This window comes from Eulemur rufifrons, chromosome 28, assembly GCF_041146395.1.
Source record: "Eulemur rufifrons isolate Redbay chromosome 28, OSU_ERuf_1, whole genome shotgun sequence".
Classification (NCBI taxonomy): Eukaryota; Metazoa; Chordata; class Mammalia; order Primates; family Lemuridae; genus Eulemur; species Eulemur rufifrons.
In genome coordinates, this window is record NC_091010.1 from 49105522 (window position 1) to 49122768 (window position 17247).

The following is a 17247-nucleotide window of genomic DNA, read 5'->3' on the forward strand; positions in this document are numbered from 1 at the left end:
CTCTCCTAATTTGCTGAAGGCCGCCAGCCCTCCCCTAGGGAAAAATCCCACCAAAAAAAAAAAAAAAAGAAAGGACGCTGCAGGACCCTCAAGCTTGCGCGCCCGGACCCCCGGCCGCCGCCGCCGCCGCCAGGAGCCCAAGATGGCTGGGCGCTGAGGGAGGCGGCTTGGCCCGGCCCCGCCGCCGCAGGCTGGCTCCGACCGCAGCCCCGAGCCTTCCAGGCCGGAGCAGAGGCCGAGAAGAAAAGAAAGTGGGGGGGGGAGGGGGCCGGGGGGGGAAGGGGAGGGCCGGGGGGAGGGGAGGGCCGGGAGCCGAGCCTCCTGTTCATTAGCAGTTGAGAAAAATTCCTTTCTAGTTTGATCAATCCTTGTTTTCCTCGGCTGAGCCGAGGCGCCCGCCCAGCGCGGAGACGGAGAGCGGGGTCTCTCCGTGGCTGGGGCGCCGGGCCTCGGGGGAGCGCAGAAGTAGCAACGAGGGGGTCAGGCCGGAGCACCGCCGGGGCTTCTCCCTCCCTCCCTTGCTGGTTGCCTTTTTTTTCCACTTCTCTCCCTCCCCCTTCCGTTTCTATTTGTGAAGGGAGGAGGAAGGCAGAGGCGGGCTGGTGTCTCTGGCCGGGGACTGGAATTTCATCTGAATGACTGCCCCTGCGCGCACGCAGCGCCCCGGAGTCGGCCCGCTTGCGCCCCGCAGCCCGCGCCCGGCCAGCTAGCCGGGCGACGCCGGCGCCACGGCCCGGGGACCGCCGGCTCGCCTCTAACGCCCCGTCCGGATCTAGCAACCCTCGCCGCGGCCGCACTCGCTTCCCCAGGCCCTTGGACCTCAATCCCCGGCCCAGGCGAGGGAGGCGCGGCGCCGACGTTCCGGGAAGGAGCCGCCGTCGCCACCGCCGTCGTCGCTAGAGGAAGTGTGCGGCTCCCAGGCTCTGTCCGCCGTGGGGCGCGCCCCAATGTCAGCCGCGGGGCCGAGCGCTGGCGGCGGGCCGCCGCTGCCCTAGCCGCGCCGACCGGGAGGCGGCCTCTTATATGGAATTTGGACCCCGGCGCTCCCCTCCAGGGCTGGTGCCGCGGCCCTGGCGCAGTCCGCCGCCTCCCGCTAGGCGCTCGGGAGGAGGAGGAGACGCAGCCGGCTGCGCGCGCGGCGTGAGGACCGAGGCTCCCTCCTCTGGGGGGCGGGCACGCGGAAGGCGCTGCTGACTGTGCGACTGTCGGGGCCGGCTGGGGCCGGAGCTCGGGGCTCGCTGGGCCTACAGCTGCTCCGGACGGACCCCCAGTGCTGGGGAGTTGGGGAGGCCCGTCCGGGCCCCCTGCCCGCAGCCGCCATGGCGGAGAATTGGAAAAACTGTTTCGAGGAGGAGCTCATCTGCCCCATCTGCCTGCACGTCTTCGTGGAGCCGGTGCAGCTGCCCTGCAAACACAACTTCTGCCGGGGCTGCATCGGCGAGGCGTGGGCCAAAGACAGCGGCCTGGTGCGCTGCCCGGAGTGCAACCAGGCCTACAACCAGAAGCCGGGCCTGGAGAAGAACCTGAAGCTCACCAACATCGTGGAGAAGTTCAACGCCTTGCACGTGGAGAAGCCGCCGGCGGCGCTGCACTGCGTGTTCTGCCGCCGCGGCCCCCCGCTGCCCGCGCAGAAGGTCTGCCTGCGCTGCGAGGCGCCCTGCTGCCAGTCCCACGTGCAGACGCACCTGCAGCAGCCCTCCACCGCCCGCGGGCACCTCCTGGTGGAGGCGGACGACGTGCGGGCCTGGAGCTGCCCGCAGCACAACGCCTACCGCCTCTACCACTGCGAGGCCGAGCAGGTGGCCGTGTGCCAGTACTGCTGCTACTACAGCGGCGCGCATCAGGGACACTCGGTGTGCGACGTGGAGATTCGGAGGAATGAGATCCGGGCAAGTACTCTTCTCTCTTTCTTTTTCGCTTTCTCTCTCTCTTTCTCTCTCTTTCTCTGTCTCTCTCTTCTTCCCTCTTGCCTGGGGACCACCCATCCCAGCAGGCTGACTTGAAACATCAGGTCAGTGGCCCTTTTCCAAACTCTTCTCTGAAAGTTTGGGGGCAAGGTCCTGAGAAGAAGGGTCCCGATCGCTACTTGATACATTTCCGCACCTGCGCTCACAGGGTCCATCTTGTGAGTTCTTTATGGAATTGGGGCGTGGGACTGTCAGGGGCAGAGTTTAGGTGTTGCTTTTCTGTTTTGCGCAGCTCCCTCCCCCAGCGTAGTTTCTGTAGGCCCTACGGGAAGTCACCAAGGCAGTGACCCCGGTCCTGCTTCTCCAGCTGCTGTTTATGTAATGAGTGTCCTGTGCCGCTGCTGTGGCTGACATGATCCATGATGCTGGCATACCAATGAGGAAGTAAACAAAAGCAGCCATGTTAGTTTTAAGCTCTATTGGAAACACATTGGGGGTTGGGGGTTGCTTCCGGAGGGAGAGCAGAACTCCGGGTATCTATCTGAACAAGGCCTGGACAGCCAGCGGAGTCACTGGACAGTGTCTCAGCTATTCAGATTGTTCCTGGTAGCCTGTCCTCCGTGTTTGAGAATTGCTATGTGCCTGTGTGTGTTGCATGGCGCCTGCATGAACAAACCCTAAAGTATGTGTCTTCATCACCCTGAGCCCTCTTCTCACAGCCCAGCCCTCTCTCACAGCCCTCCCACATTTGGGGAGGGGAAGTGGAAGACTGAAAAAGAATCCTGTGGGTTTAAGGTTGAGCCGCCTTGAAATCTGGTTTCAGGCAGCTGGCTCCCCTGGGCTGCCGGCTGGGTGATTACGGAACCGCATCCCCTCCCATTGTATACACCCTGCTGCCACGGCCAATGTCAAACCCTCCTTCCCCCTCAGGCCTCTGGGCCTGGTTTTAGAGCTGGACTGAGGCAATGCTTCCGTCCCCTTCAGTGGGGGGCAGGGGGCTCTTCCTCAGTCCTTCCCCAGTCCCCTGGCTTTCAGGGTTGAGTCATACCAGAAGGAAGGGGTTGGCCAGAGACCGGCTGAGCCATCTCAGAAGCCCCAGCTTGGGGCCTGGGTGTGATATCATGGGGGCGGGCGGGCGAGGTTAGGTTGGGCTTTGGTCGGACTGGGAGTGTTTATGGGTGGAGGCCCCTGGAGGCTAGTTGAGGCCAGTGGGGAGCTTGGGTATGAGGAAGCTCTGAGCAGGGCAAGATTGGAGATGGGGCTGTTTCCTGTGTGGGGGACCAGTCAGAATGAGTCACTGTTTAGCAATTAAAAAACATACACATACAACCAACAAAAGGCAGGAGGACCACCACGGGCTGAGGGCGAGGACAACAGATAAAATTTGCTGTCTAATTAGTTTCCAATCGGATGGGCTAGCCTTGGGTTTTTTGTGCCAGAATAAGCCTCTGGTTTCTTAAAGGAAGTGTGGAGGACGGAGAGAGGAGCCACTGCCTCCCCTCCCCACTTATTGGAAAAGGTCTGGGAAGCGGATGACGGATGAGCCCCTGTGTCCTCCACCCCCAGCTCAGGGCAGGCACAGCCCACACTTTCCCCAGTATTGGAAGCTGCTGCTATTAATAAAGATGGAAGGGCTGGAGGAGGAGGCTGGGAAAAGTGCAGAGGCAGGAGAAAGGAGGGCTGTCCAGTTCTCTGTCCTGGGATTGGCAGTGGAAAGTGAGAGGAGGGGAAAGGAGATGTGGCAGAAAGGAACAGAGGAGGGGACAGCAACCTGGGTGATAGGCGGATGCGTGCCCGCACCCACCACCACGGTGCTGCTCCTAGCCGCGTCTAGGTGCTGGATATGTCTTTAATTGGGGTGGGGGGAGAAAACGTATCGCACCTGACTTGGTGTAGGAGGGTATCTTTAGGTGCGCGTCTGTATTTTGGAGTGTCTTTGAGACTGTCTGCTTTGCCCTCAGCTGCACCTGTCTCTTGCCTGTGTAGTTGGAGGAGGGGGTGTCTGGTGGCATATGTATGCAGAGTATACCCAGGGCTCCCCACCAGCAGGCCCCTGATCTCCAGAAATGTGGACCGGATGGAAGCAGGCACTGAACTTTGTTAACAGCTCCATGGTGGCGGTGTGTGTGTGTGTGTGTGTGTGTTCTTGTGTCGGGTGTGGGCAGGCTCAGAAGTAGCGGGTTGCATCAGAGCCAGATGTGCAATTCTGTGCGTTCAGCATCTGTGCCCTGCAGCGGCAGCCAGAGTCTCATCCTCCTCCAGGCTCCCCCACCACAGGCCCCCAGATTCTTTCTGGTGCCCCAGGGCACTGGAGTTGGAATCACTTCAATAGCCCAGTGTCACTCAAGTGTGAGTTTGACTTACTGAATGTGGAGGAGTAGCGGCCCCACCCACCTGCCCTGGGTGGTGGTTTGGGAGGGAGGCATGGGCAACCTGAATGGAGGAACGCTTTCCTTTCTGTAGGCCATATAGGGGGAGGGGCCTTTTCCTTGACCAAGGCTGGAGAGGGTCTGTCTTAAAGGGCCTTTGCTGGTGCCCTGGATGAAGGCAGCAGAATCTTCCAGGATATAAGAGAGACCTGGCATAGGCCCTAATTAAAATCTAGGTAAAATCTGGGCTCTGCTTCCTGTGCTTCCTTTTCTGCTTGGGGGTAGGGTGGGAGTGGGGGCTGCTGACATGGAAGTGGACATAGAAAACCCTGGTTTACCCCTCCCTGGTGGCCCCACCCTCACTTGCCTGCAAGCGCAGAGCACATGGGTGATGTCCTAGAGCAGGGGCCCAGCAGGAGGGGAAGCTTTCAGCCTGGGGGACCAGAAGAGGACTGTCAGAGTCAGTGCCCTGCTCTGCCCTTGGGAAGCCAGTGTGTTGGCCACATTGCCCCGAGGCCTGGATGCCCACTGGTGGTCCCCAGAGACTACTCTCTGGGATATGCTTAGACCCTAAAAGTGTTCTCCCATGGGGCTGAGGGGACAGCCAAGATTGGGATATCCAGGTGGGCTCAAGCCGGGCAGCCCTGAAGGTCAGACCCCCTTTCAGCCCCTGGGGGAACTGGTAGGAGCTGGGAGCACCCTTATGTCGTGCCCTCCTTCGGCATTGAAAGAAGAGCTGAGAGGAGGCCTGATTATGTGTGTGAGGGGCTGTGCAGGTGTCTGCTTGAGTTTGTGCAGTCATAGTTGTATTTCTGTGTCATCCCTTGGACCCCAGACCAAGGCTGGAAATGTTGCCAGGACCCTGTTTCTGGCATTCTCAGAGGTTCAGAGTTGAGAAGAGGTGTTCTCTGGGGAAGGGATCCCACTGCCTGGGCCAGTTTGTGGTTTGCAGTTGCTTGGGGGTGAGGGTACCCTGCTCACATTTCCTGTGGCTAGAAGGGGTGCACTTGGGACCCTGGAGGGACTCCTGGGTCTCTGCCCCATGTGTCTGTGTCTGGGTGGGCTGCTGCAGGAGTAAGGGCTGTCCTGGCTCACTGGGGCTGAGGCTACAGCCTGACTCTGGCAGTGCAGACCCCACCACTCCCCTCCCCTCAGTAGACCAGACTCCTGGGGTCTTAAATGGGGTGAGGAGGTGTGTGTGTGTGTGTGTGTGTGTGTGGTGTGAGGGTCATGTCGCTGCCCCTTCCTAGACCAGCCTGTGTCTTCCTGGAAGGGGGCCTGGCATGGCTTCCTCACTGGGCCCCGAGAGGAGCCTCAGGCAGAGGCTGGGCCACCCGCTTCCACCCCAGGATCCGCTGACACAGCTGGGCACCTGTCATGCACGCCCTATTGATTACTCTGCCGCCTGCAGCTCTGGGTGGCTGCACATCCATGTCTGCCTGCAGGTGTGTGTGTGTGTGCGCGCGCACGCACACGGACACTTGAACACACGCATGTGTAGCTAGCACGAATGGGTTATATATATCAAATGTGACTAATTTTTTGTGTCTCACTTGGGAATCTCTCAGGTGTGATGGGACTGACTGAATTCCGTAGTTGTCTTGTGCATGGCTGTGGGTCGGGAAGACGTGTGCATGTGCATGTTTGTGAGAGTGGGACGGTGTCCCATGCCACACTTGCTGTGTACCTGTGAGTTGAAGTTGACTGTGCCCAGCGTGACTGTGCTGGTGTGTGAGTGCCTGCCTGCTCAGGTGATCGTTGTGTGGTGGCTGTGAGTCTGCCAGGGGGCATGTGACTTTCCCCCCTGGTGGGGGTGTTGGGGAAGGGAAGGAAAGATGGGACTCACCTTGGGGTGAGCTTGTTGGCTGTGGCAGGTATTGGCAGCAGGGACCCCCTGCGCTGCTGTGTTGGGGGCAGTCTGGGTGGGCAGAGGGACCTGGCCGGGGACCCTGCCCTGGCCGAGCACGCGGGCCTGGCTGGCCTCATCCCGGGCTCTGGGAACGCCTGCCTTCCTGGCTGGCCTGGCATTCAGACCCAGACAAAGGGGGGCTTTCTCTCTCGCCTCTTTGTTCTGCTGCCCCAGAGCGTTGCTCTCTGCATGGCAAAAGCTAATTCCACTCTGCAGCTGGGAAACCCTCTCTGGGGTCTGCCGGGGCCTGCCTCCGAGGCCTGCCTCTCTCCTTGCCCTGGCTCCTGCCCTGTAGCCCCTGCTCTCCGGGTCTGTGGTTTTCCTAGCCTGGGGGTTCACATGGTAACCCGAGGCAGGGGCTGAGGCACGGAAGGCGGGTTAGGGCAGGCAGAAGCTTTTCTGAGAGAAGGGGACAGTGCTGTGGGCCCGTGGAGAGAGGAGGACCGGGCTTGGGTGGGGGATTGAAGGGAGGGCTTGGCCCCTGGGGAGGAAGTAGCATGAGGCAGCTCTGAGGAGGGGCCGGAGCCAGAGCTGGGGCTGGCATGGGAGTCACCTGGGCAGAGACCTGCACAGGAAGGGGTGCCCCAGCAGCCCAGCCCCCTCTTCCTTCCCCCCAGCCCTGCCCCTGCCACCACCACAGGGGCTGTGGAGCCAGCCCTGCCTGGTCTTAACACCTAGGGCCTGCCTCGGCCCCAGACCCTGGGGCCCTGTTTCCTCCTGACCTTGTTTTCTCTTCATGGTTGACTTGAGGGTTTTATTATTATTTATTAACTTTTATATAGCCCAGAATCCCCAGGCCTCACCTGTCTGCCCAGTCTGCTCTGATATCAGAAATGCCTGCTGGGCCTGGCCAGCCAGGCTCCATCAGGACGTGAGGCTTTCCCTTTCCCGGGCGGAAATGCAGGGCTTATGGGTCCCAGGTGCCCCGGGGCCTGGAGGGATGGGCGTGGAGTGCTCCCGAGTCTTGATGCTTTGCCCTCACCAGCCCAGAGCTGACCTGGAAGGCCTTCGGCCCTAAGGGACGGGGCAGTGGCTGCTGAGTGGCCCTAGATCCCATGTGTCCCCAGAGGCCTGGTCCCTCAAGCACTTCTAGTCCCCGCTCTGCTCTGTTCCCTACACATGAAGTTTGCCACAGTCCAGGTGACCCCCTGTGGGCTGAGGGCAGTGTGTAAAGTGTCCCCCACCCTTCTCCCCTACACTGAGAGTCCTCGCTCGAATCAAGCTGGGAAACCCGGTCCTACCTCAGCTGTGGGTTTTCCCCAGATTGGCAACTAGGCCTCGGCTCTTGAATGAGGGCCTGCCCTCCTTCCCAGGGGCAGGTGGGGGCTGGGGTGGGAAGGAGGCTGTCCGTGGTGGGGTGGGCCAGGCCCTGCTTCCTCTGCTCCCGTCTGTCAGCATTGCGGCAGCCTGCCTGGCCATTTGGTGGGACTGCGTGGATGTCATGAAGGGGCAGCAGGTGGGTACTCTCCTCTTTGCTCCCAACTTCCCAGTGCTTGAGATGGCAGCAAGCCCTGCTTCTCCCAGGCATTGTCCGTGGCAGGACCTGGCCCCAAGGGAGAGCAGCCCTGCAAGGGTGAGCTGGCCAGCATGGGCTCCTCTCCCAGCCCTCCCACTGGCACCCCTGGCCAGCTTCCTTCCCCTTCCCGCCCTCACCCCAGCCCTTGCAGCAAACGGGAGCCCTCTGAGGCCGGAGAAGGGAAATGGAACCCGTCCACCCCTAGGGCCTGTGGCCACTGCTTTTGCTAGGCCTGGGCTGGGCTCCTCCCAGAAAGAGAGGGACCCTAGGACAGACAGAAACCAGGGCCTGGAACCCTGGTGATAAGGGAAGGCATGGCAGGCCCCCAGGGTAGAAGTGCTGCCGGGCAGACTCTCAGGAAAGCCTAGAAGAAGAGGGAAGGGGCTGAGCCCCATCCCCCAGGCTGCTCAGGAAGGGCCTCCCTCTCCTCTGCCTTGAGGGGTCGGCAGCCATGAATCCCTGGGGAGGGGGTCTCAGTGGCAGTGGGGGTAAAGGGGCCCCACTGGCCTTCAGGGTAGGCATGGAACAGCCCCACTCCTGTCCTCTGGGAGAGTGGGCTGGGAACCTGGGGCTGTCTCTGTCCTGCCCCTCCTCTGGGACTCGGCCAGGCAGGCCCCTAACCTGATACTGATGGGTCTGGTCACGGAGAAGCAGCTGGGCAGGGAGCCCGTGGTGCGAGATGTGTGGGGCGAGTGGGCCTGGGCTTTCAGGTGTCCCAGGTGCTGAGCTGGCAGGAGTGGCCCGGACTGTGAGGTACACCTGGGGGGGCGTCATCCTGAGTGTGGGCATGGGACGGCCAGCAGGCAAGAATTTGAGGGTAGTTGTCCCAGGGATATGAGCAGGCCTAGTGTTTCTGAAGGAGTATCCTGATCACCCTGCCTTTGTGCCCGGCCTCTCTCCATTGTCTGGGGCCCCCAGGAGGTCCAGCCTTCACTGCGAGGGGCTGGGTGCAGGTACATGTCCAGCTCGGTGCAGTGCGACAGTGACTGAGCATGAGGCGGGCCCAGAGCTCGGGTGACGATGTATGAGAGTGTGTGTGTGTGTGTGTGTGTGTACGCGCGCGCGTGCGCGCCTGTGAGTGGGCAATACTGTGGGGCTCTCTGTTCCTGCCCCCCACCCAAGCTGTGTTTATTGTCACACTCTGACCCTTGAGCTGGGGAACCTGCTGGAAGAATGAGGTGCTACTGGGGACAGGACAGGGTCTCCTGGGTCTGCTTCATGGAGCTCCTGTCGGGGGTCATTGAAAGGTCAGGCCAGGTTGCGTGGGAGGGGGTGCCCCAGGCTTCCCCAGCTTACATGAAAGAGCCTTACCCCCCACCTCCTGTCCCCAGGGTCCTGGTTCTTTGTTTCCAGGGTAGCCACCAACACAAAACAGAGTCTGGCTGAGGTCTCTTGCGTGCCTTGGTTTCCCCATATGGAAGATGGGTTGGGAGAGCAAGGAAGGGATTAGTGGCAGCTTGTATTTAAGAAGCCAGCTAAATGTGGCTGAGAGTGGGGGTTATGGGGTCCCCACAGAGGAAGAAAGAGAACCCTTCTTTGCTGAGTGGACACTCACTGTGAGTGTGTGCGGTTACACAGAGCTGTTTTGCAAATCTTACTTTGTGTGTAGAACCCATGGATTTACTCGGTAAATACATTATGCTTCTAGTGGGTGCTCAGGCCTTCGTGTGGCCTGGCTTTGAAGAGAGGTAGAGAAAGCAGCAAAGTCCTGTTCTAAGAGGCCTTGAGTTTTGTAGGGAGATCAGACCACAGTTTATGAGAAAATTTGAAGACTCTAGAATAGTGCAAGAACCTGTACAATGATGATAATGTTTCGGAGTTGTAGTGTCTGATACTAGCTATGTATAGCTATTGAGCACTTGAGTTAAGGCTGGTGCAATGGAAGAACTTCTGTTTAATTTAATTTATTTTTAATTAACTTGAATTTAAATGGCCAAACGTGACTAATGGCTACCATATTGGACAGCCCAGCTATAGAGGGAGGGCAGAATGCGACAGCCCTACCCTGAGGCCAGGACAGGGAGAGACCTGTACAGACTCAGAGCAGGAGTCATGGGAAGTTTCCTAGAGGAGAGGGGACTTAAGTTGGGCCTTGAAGAGTAGACAAGGGGAGGGAGGGTCTCTGTGGGCTACAGAAAAACAGACACAGAGTGCAGGGTGTTTACATATGCAGAGTGATGAGGACAGGACACCAGCCCACTTTGCTGAAAGAGTCAGGGTGTAAAAGAGCCTTCATTGCCATGTTAAAGCATTTGACAGGAGGGAGTCGTCGAAGGTTCTTGAGCAGGGGAGACACTCTGTTTGCAGAGTATGTCTGCGAGGGAGGAGGACAAGAGGGATGGAGAGGCTGGGAGGCCATACTGTATATAAGTATGAGGTGAGATCTCTGGACTGGGCTGGAGGGCCTGTGTGGCCTGGGAAGATGATTTGACTCTCTGCCTGTGAGGCTGCTCCACAGAGGGAGGCAGCACGGCCTGGATCAGAACGGACCCTGCTGCCAGGTCACTGAGTTTGTAGCCAAGCTCTGCCATTTACTAGCTGTGTGGCTTTGGACAAATTACTTAACCTCTCAAGGCCTCAGTCTCCTTTTCTGTGAAATAAGGGTAATAATAGTACTTCCCTCATAGCATTACTGGGCTGATTGGATAAGTCTGTACAGGAAAAGTGTTTAGAACGGAGGCTGGCCCAACCCTGCCCTCAGAAAGCTCATGGTGTAAGTATGTGTGGGGAGCTATTCCAGGCTTCCCCTTGCTGGGAACAGGCTGGCCAGACAGCTCTCAGCAGCCCTCTGGGATTGCGTGGGGGCCAGAAGGGGCTGGTGGCAGGGATTTCAGGCCATCTAGGTCCAAGGATCTGCAGGATGAGTCTATTGTATGGAGGGAAAGCTGGTGCCCACCCATCCTTGGGGAGGGTTGGAGCTTCAGCCCCTCTGACACCTCCTCCCCCAACTGTCCCTGCAGAAGATGCTGATGAAGCAGCAGGACCGGCTGGAGGAGCGAGAGCAGGACATCGAGGACCAGCTGTATAAACTCGAGTCGGACAAGCGCCTGGTGGAGGTAGCTGAGCCCACGCCCGTGGTATGGGTGGGGGCGGCTTGGTGCGGGGCCTCCAGCGAGTTTCCTCCTAACGATTTACTGTGTGGTAAAATGACTGTCAGAATCCCTGTCAGTCATTCAATGAGCTATCCGTGGATGAGCCCCCACTGGTGCCAGGGGTGGCTGGCACAGTGCCCTGTGTTACTAGTGGGGAGCTGGCAGGTCAGACCTTTCCCTCGGGAGCCTGAGGCAGCCTGGGCACTTCGGGTCTCACAGGATGTGACACAGGTAGGGGCGGGAGCCAGAGTCCCCAGTGCTCACCTGCCTGCCCACTCTTGCCCCGTCCCTGCAGGAGAAAGTGAGCCAGCTGAAGGAGGAAGTTCGGCTGCAGTATGAGAAGCTGCACCAGCTGCTGGACGAGGACCTGCGACAGACGGTGGAGGTCCTGGACAAGGCCCAGGCCAAGTTCTGCAGCGAGAACGCGGCGCAGGCGCTGCACCTCGGGGAGCGCATGCAGGAGGCCAAGAAGCTGCTCGGCTCCCTGCAGCTGCTCTTTGACAAGACGGAGGACGTCAGCTTCATGAAGGTGGGCTGAGCTCAGGCCAGGATGGTGGGACCCAGAGCGCCGTTCCAAAATTGGAGTCTGCAGTCCTCTGCTCCCCCAGCCGATCTCCCCCACCAGTGTGTGCACATGCCCTTGTCTTTGGAGCCAGTCTGCATGGGTTCAGATACACCCGTGGGCTCTTACAAGCTCCGTGACCTTGGGCAGGTCCTAGATGCAGCCTGTGCCTTGTTCCTCACCTACAAAATAGAGTTGGTAATACAGGTCTACTACCTTGTCCACAATTCCAACTTTGAAAAAATCTCTGAAAGTTAACAGAAAAAAATTTCAGCAACTCATTTCTTAACAGCAAAAGTTGACCTGAACTGATGTTGGGTAATTTGGTCTTTATTTATGTCACTTGATTTGAAAATTCAAACATTTTGCTGCAGAAATGTTGCTGTATTGGACTGTGGTGGCTTGCTGGGGATGCTATGTACTATATGGTACAGGCACCATATTTTCCTTCCAAAATCCAAAATTTCCAAATTCCAAAACACATCTGGCCCCAAAGACTTCAGCTAAAAGGTTACAGGCCTGGGGAGCCCTCCTAGGGGATCCGTGTGGATAAAATGATTGTGTATGGATGCATGGAAAGCACTTACAATAGTGTAGATTGCACAGCAAGTGTTCAGGAAATGTTAGCTAGTCTTGTCTTCCAAAACTGGCGACCCCCGCCTGCGGCCACACTCTGGCCAGAATGAGAGGGTCAGCGCTGCCTGGGGAGAGGGGGAGGGTAGCTTCTGTCTTCCTCTTTCCCATGCTGCTTTTTCTACTGACTGTCCCTTTTCTTTCCCCACAGAACACCAAGTCTGTGAAAATCCTGATGGACAGGTGAGCAGATGGCCCCCAGCCCTCAGGGGAACACATCTGGGGTGGGCAGGGAGGGCCAGGCCCACGGAGGGGAGGTAGGGCGGGCTCACCGGTGATACCTCCTCACAGCAGACGCCCCGTCCACTGCCCCCAGGACCCAGACCTGCACGGGTAGCAGCCTTTCTCCCCCTAAGATCGGCCACCTGAACTCCAAGCTCTTCCTGAACGAGGTGGCCAAGAAGGAGAAGCAGCTGCGGAAGATGCTAGAAGGTGAGGGTGGGGTCTTCCATCGAAGGGAGAGAGAGCCCTTTGGGCAGGGGTAAATGCCAGAGCCTTCCATCTGAGAGGCAGTGCGGTCTACTTAGGTAGAGCTTTCCTTACGTCCTGGCTTTGCCACTTCTAGCTGTGGGACTTTGGGCAAGTGACGTTGCCTCCCTGAGCCTCAGCCTTCTTGAGCTGGGAAATGGGACTAATAATGTCTCTACCTCCTGATGGAGAAGTGGGCATTACCTGAGATGTAACATGCTTGGTTCTGTAGATGTAGGGAGGAGGAGGCCTGGGTTGTTCGGGGTGCGAACTTTGGCGACTTTTGCTCCAAACTCTCCGCAGGCCCCTTCAGCACGCCGGTGCCCTTCCTGCAGAGCGTCCCCCTGTACCCTTGTGGCGTGAGCAGCTCTGGGGCGGAAAAGCGCAAGCACTCAACGGCCTTCCCTGAGGCCAGTTTCCTAGAGACGTCGTCGGGCCCTGTGGGCGGCCAGTACGGGGCGGCGGGCACAGCCAGCGGCGAGGGCCAGTCTGGGCAGCCCCTGGGGCCCTGCAGCTCCACGCAGCACTTGGTGGCCCTGCCGGGCGGCGCCCAACCAGTGCACTCAAGCCCTGTGTTCCCCCCGTCGCAGTATCCCAATGGCTCTGCCGCCCAGCAGCCCATGCTCCCCCAGTATGGCGGCCGCAAGATTCTCGTCTGTTCTGTGGACAACTGCTACTGTTCTTCCGTGGCCAACCATGGTGGCCACCAGCCCTATCCCCGCTCCGGCCACTTCCCCTGGACAGTGCCCTCGCAGGAGTACTCCCACCCGCTCCCGCCTACACCCTCCGTCCCCCAGTCCCTTCCCGGCCTGGCAGTCAGAGACTGGCTCGACGCCTCCCAGCAGCCTGGCCACCAGGATTTCTACAGGGTGTACGGGCAGCCGTCCACCAAGCACTACGTGACGAGCTAACGCCACGCGGGCGGTGGGGTGCTGGGGAACCTCCCCGCCAGCCCCCGGTGGCTCGGGGATTATGCATCCAGAGACCTGCCCTTCTACCTTCCTCCCTCTTCTCCTTCCATTTCCCCAGGTCTTTTCCTTTTGGATTTTGTTTTGGTTTTGGCTTTGTTTTTGATTTTTTTTTTTTTATTATGTATCTCCTGGACATGGAGGTGACAGTGGGAGCTGGCCTAGGCTGGGGCCGCAGGTGGCCCTGGAGTTGGGAAAGTGTCTGTCTCGGGCGCTGAGCTCTCTCTCTGTCTCTCCTTTTTCTTCTACTCCTTCCCCGACGTCCCCATGGCTGGAAGGAGCCTCAGCTTCCCCTAAAGCTCTGGGGGGGGGGGGGCAGCCCTTCTCACCTCACCCAGGAGGAAGGCCTGTGCCCACCTGCCTGTTTCTCCTCTTGTTTTTCTTTTGGGCAGTTTGATCACTGGTCAAATAAGGAATGACCTATAGATTGTGGGACTTTTGTTTTTGTTTTTTTAATTTTTTTAAACCAAGAATGATTTCTCCTGCTTCCTTCTCCTCACCATCTTCCCAGATGGAGTTCAAGGCCACTTCTCAAGCAGCTTTTGGCACCTTCAGCCTCAGAGTGGAATCTTTTAAAGACAGGAACCCCATGTCCAGGAAAGGGGAAAAGGAACTTTACCAATGATAGTGACCACAGCAAAAGCAAATAATAATAATATTAATAATAATAAAGAGAAATAAAAGAAATAATAGAGTAAAAAACAATAGCACAGCCCTTGTTGAGGTCAGCAGGGAGGAGGGGCTGCCCTGAGTTGTGTCCTTGCCTGGATTTTGACACAGCCACTTCCTGTAGTGAGCACTTTGTATGAATCGTGGACTTCCTGTTATCAAGGCGCAGGTATTTATTCTGTAATCTGTCTAGAGCACACACCGAAATCCAACCTAATAAACATGATGGCTCAGTCCCTCTCCCTGCCTTGCTCTTACCCCAGCACCCTGAGGCCCAGAGTCTTCAGGCACTGGTGTGAGGAAGGGCCCTCTAAGGAAAAAAGCCCCTGCCCTCCTTGCCTCTGTTCCGCCCTCCTGGGCCTCCAGCTCCAGGCCTGTGAGTGTCAGCTGGCCGGGCACTGACTACATCCACTCTTGGCCTTGAGTTCATTTGCAAATACTTGTTGAGGGCCTCTAGGGCCCAGCCCCCTGCTACCCAGGCCCTGGCATCTCTTTGAGGTTCTGCCAACGTGCTCTTTGCTGGGACAGACAAAGGCAAAACACCTTTCTATGAGTCTTGCCGAGTTTACCTCTTTCAGGCCACAAATATTTATTGAGCACATGATAGCAGCCAGGCGCCGTGCAGGGCTGCAGGCACACAGGCAGAACAGACTGTCCTCTTGGAACTTAATCTAGCTGGGCCTTGGCCCCCATAGGGAGTGGGGGCCACTAAGCACCATACTTCCTTTGGTGACCTGAGGCTTTGGCCCCGAGAGGGGTGGAGGTGGGGTAGCAGTATGAAAAAGACTACCCACCCCCACCTCTTTGGGTTGAAACTGCTTGGCAGGGTTCCCCAGTCTCCCAGTTTTGGGAGCTTGTTGAGGCCCAGCTTAGACTCAGTGGGAATCTGAGAGCCCAGGAATTTGCATTTTTAACTCCTGGTGATTATGACACTTCCTGGGGTTTGGGAAGTACTGCCATGAGGGGCTGGTCTCTGTCACGGAGACCCCTGGGTGAGAAGGGACTGGGACATACCAAGGCCTGGCTCTCTGGTTTTCTGCCCAACGCTTTGCACGGATCTGTAAGTAGGGCAGCCCATGCCCTTCTCCCATGCTAGCGGGACGGGCAGCCTTTGCTGGTGCCTAGTTTACTGTCCCCTTGTCTGGGCAGAATCAAGTCCCACCCCAGGAAGCCTAGGACAAGGCAGGGAGCCTGTGGGTAAAGTTCCATGCCAGTGGTGCAAGCCTCATGGACCCCTAGCCATCCCTCTCAACAATAAAGGCTTTGGGGCTGGCCAGACCAAACCAGAGTCTTGCTAAGTGCCTCTGCCCCCTCCTGTGGGTGTAGAGGATGACTCGGGTGGGGTGGGTGGGCCCTTGCCTCATTGTGCCCCTTCCCCAGTTTGGCAGGGTGCTGGAGCCGGGAACAGTATGACCACAGCTGCCCCCACTTCTTTGCACCTGTTTAGGGCTGAAGGGCGGGGCAGATGGCTGGAGTACGGTGCCCCTCAGCCCCCAGACAGACACAGTGCCACTCACATCTGCTACCGTCTCACCCTCCCTTTCTCCAGTTTGTCAGGAGCCCTGGGACATCCCCCATGCCAAGAGTTGGGAGCCAAGGCAGAAAGCTGCCCGATTTCCTTCCCACTTGGCCTAATTTTGTTTTGGCTGATGGGAGGGACCCTTTCTCCAGGTACATCCATCCGACTGAAATATGGTGGGGAGGTTCTGGTGGGGTGGGATGGGCTCGAGGCTCTCCCCAGCCTTGAAGCCCGACCTAGGCAATGACACGCTCAGGCACACAGCTGTAGGCCAAGCCAAGTAGTGTAGGCTGGGGGCTGCCTGGGCAGCCAGGGAAGCAGCCACCCAGCTGTCCCTGACTTTGTAGGAGCAGCTGTCACCCACATCCCAAAAGGGCCAGGGGCAGAAGAGGCCCAGAAAGAGCTGAGGTTGCCCGGGGACAAAGGCCCACTCAAGATGGCATTTGAGGGCCTTGCCCTCCCTGAAGGCGTGGCCGCCCCCAGGTGCACGCCCTGCGCACACCCGCAGCCCAGGCCGCCTCCCGCCGCCCTGCGTCCTCGGCGCCCATCAGCCTCCCTTTCCGGGAAGGGCTGGGGACCGACCGCCGCTCCCTGCCCCACAGACCGGGCGGCGGCTCCTGTGGCCCAGATGTGCCGAGCCCGCAGGGAGGCCACCGCCGGGGGGGTTTCCTCCGCCCGCCGCCCCCGCCGGCCCCAGCTCTTTCATGTCGCTGCCCTCCCCCGGCTCAGCAGCTGGGCCCGCTCCGCCCCCTCCCTCAGCCTCTCTCCCAGCTGTCTGTGGGGTGGGGCCGGGCAGCTGGGGAACAGCTGCAAGGCGGGGGGGTGGGGTCGGGTGCCCCCTGCAACTGCCGGAAACAGTCTTCGCGCCAAGGCGGGGGGGGGGGGGGGGGGGGGGGGGGGAGGCCAGAGGGACAGTCGGCTTTTCCACCCCCTCTCCCAGTGCATCTGGCCAGGCAGACCCCAGATCAAAGCCCCCTCCCAGCTTCACAGGGCACCCTGGGGGCACCCTGTAGAGCTGACTCTGCTGAGTGAGGGCCCCTTTCTCCAAGCTGAGACCCCACATTTAGCCTTACTTCTAGGTTCTTACAGGCCCTATTCACACCCACCCACTCTGACCCTGTCATGGTCGCCACAACCTTCCTCAGACATCTTCATCTTCTCCCATCTGAGGGTGGGGGAGAACCAGTTAGCAACTTCAGGACCCATCCTAGCCCCCTGGGGGATTCCTCCCCCACCTCTGCATCCTGTAAATTCTCAGGGCGGAGGGCCAGGAGGGCCGTGACCTTACCCACTCTATCACTCCAGGCCTTCAAAGAAATAGAAGCCAGGAGCCAGTGACCGTACCCGAGTGTGGGTGTGACGACAGGTGGAACCATGATTCCCGGGTATCCCTGGACAGAAACTTTACCTCCTCTTCTAAAGTGAGTCTCCCTGTATGGTTTTGGAAAACTTCCTTGGAGGTGCTTTAGAAGCAGCCCTCTCCAGAACCCAGAATCCTGGTACTGGTTCTAGAATCCTGAGTTCTGTTTGTTTCGGTTAAGGCGCCAAGGAGTGAAATTGAGGACACTCTTGGATTGCCCCTGTCCTATACTCTGTGCAGAAGTGCTGGGGCAGAAGCCTGCGGTTCAGGTTCTT

General features: G+C 58.8%; 1 protein-coding gene across 2 annotated transcripts; it reads left to right on the top strand.

Moving 5' to 3' along the window:
• The first annotated feature begins 294 nt into the window (after window positions 1–294).
• On the top strand, window positions 295–14366 carry TRIM8 (tripartite motif containing 8). Of its 2 annotated transcripts, XM_069461065.1 has the most exons (6): window positions 295–1889; window positions 10662–10757; window positions 11089–11322; window positions 12140–12171; window positions 12305–12420; window positions 12760–14363. In XM_069461065.1, exons 1-6 carry the CDS (start codon window positions 1320–1322, stop codon window positions 13365–13367), a joined length of 1656 nt encoding a protein of 551 aa, XP_069317166.1. In that variant the 5' UTR covers window positions 295–1319; the 3' UTR covers window positions 13368–14363. The 2 variants fall into 2 exon arrangements, with proteins under 2 accessions (XP_069317166.1, XP_069317168.1); XM_069461067.1 differs by lacking the exon at window positions 10662–10757 and having other exon boundaries at window positions 12760–14366.
• The last annotated feature ends 2881 nt before the right edge of the window (window positions 14367–17247 follow it).

What these genes read in the sequence shown, in the direction of transcription:
- TRIM8 (XM_069461065.1), top strand. Translation starts at nt 1,320, where the DNA reads ATGGCGGAGAATTGGAAAAACTGTTTCGAGGAGGAGCTCATCTGCCCC. An exon ending in TTCGGAGGAATGAGATCCGG is followed by an intron (nt 1,890 to 10,661) that starts GCAAGTACTCTT and finishes CTGTCCCTGCAG; the next exon opens with AAGATGCTGATGAAGCAGCA. An exon ending in AGGACGTCAGCTTCATGAAG is followed by an intron (nt 11,323 to 12,139) that starts GTGGGCTGAGCT and finishes CTTTCCCCACAG; the next exon opens with AACACCAAGTCTGTGAAAAT.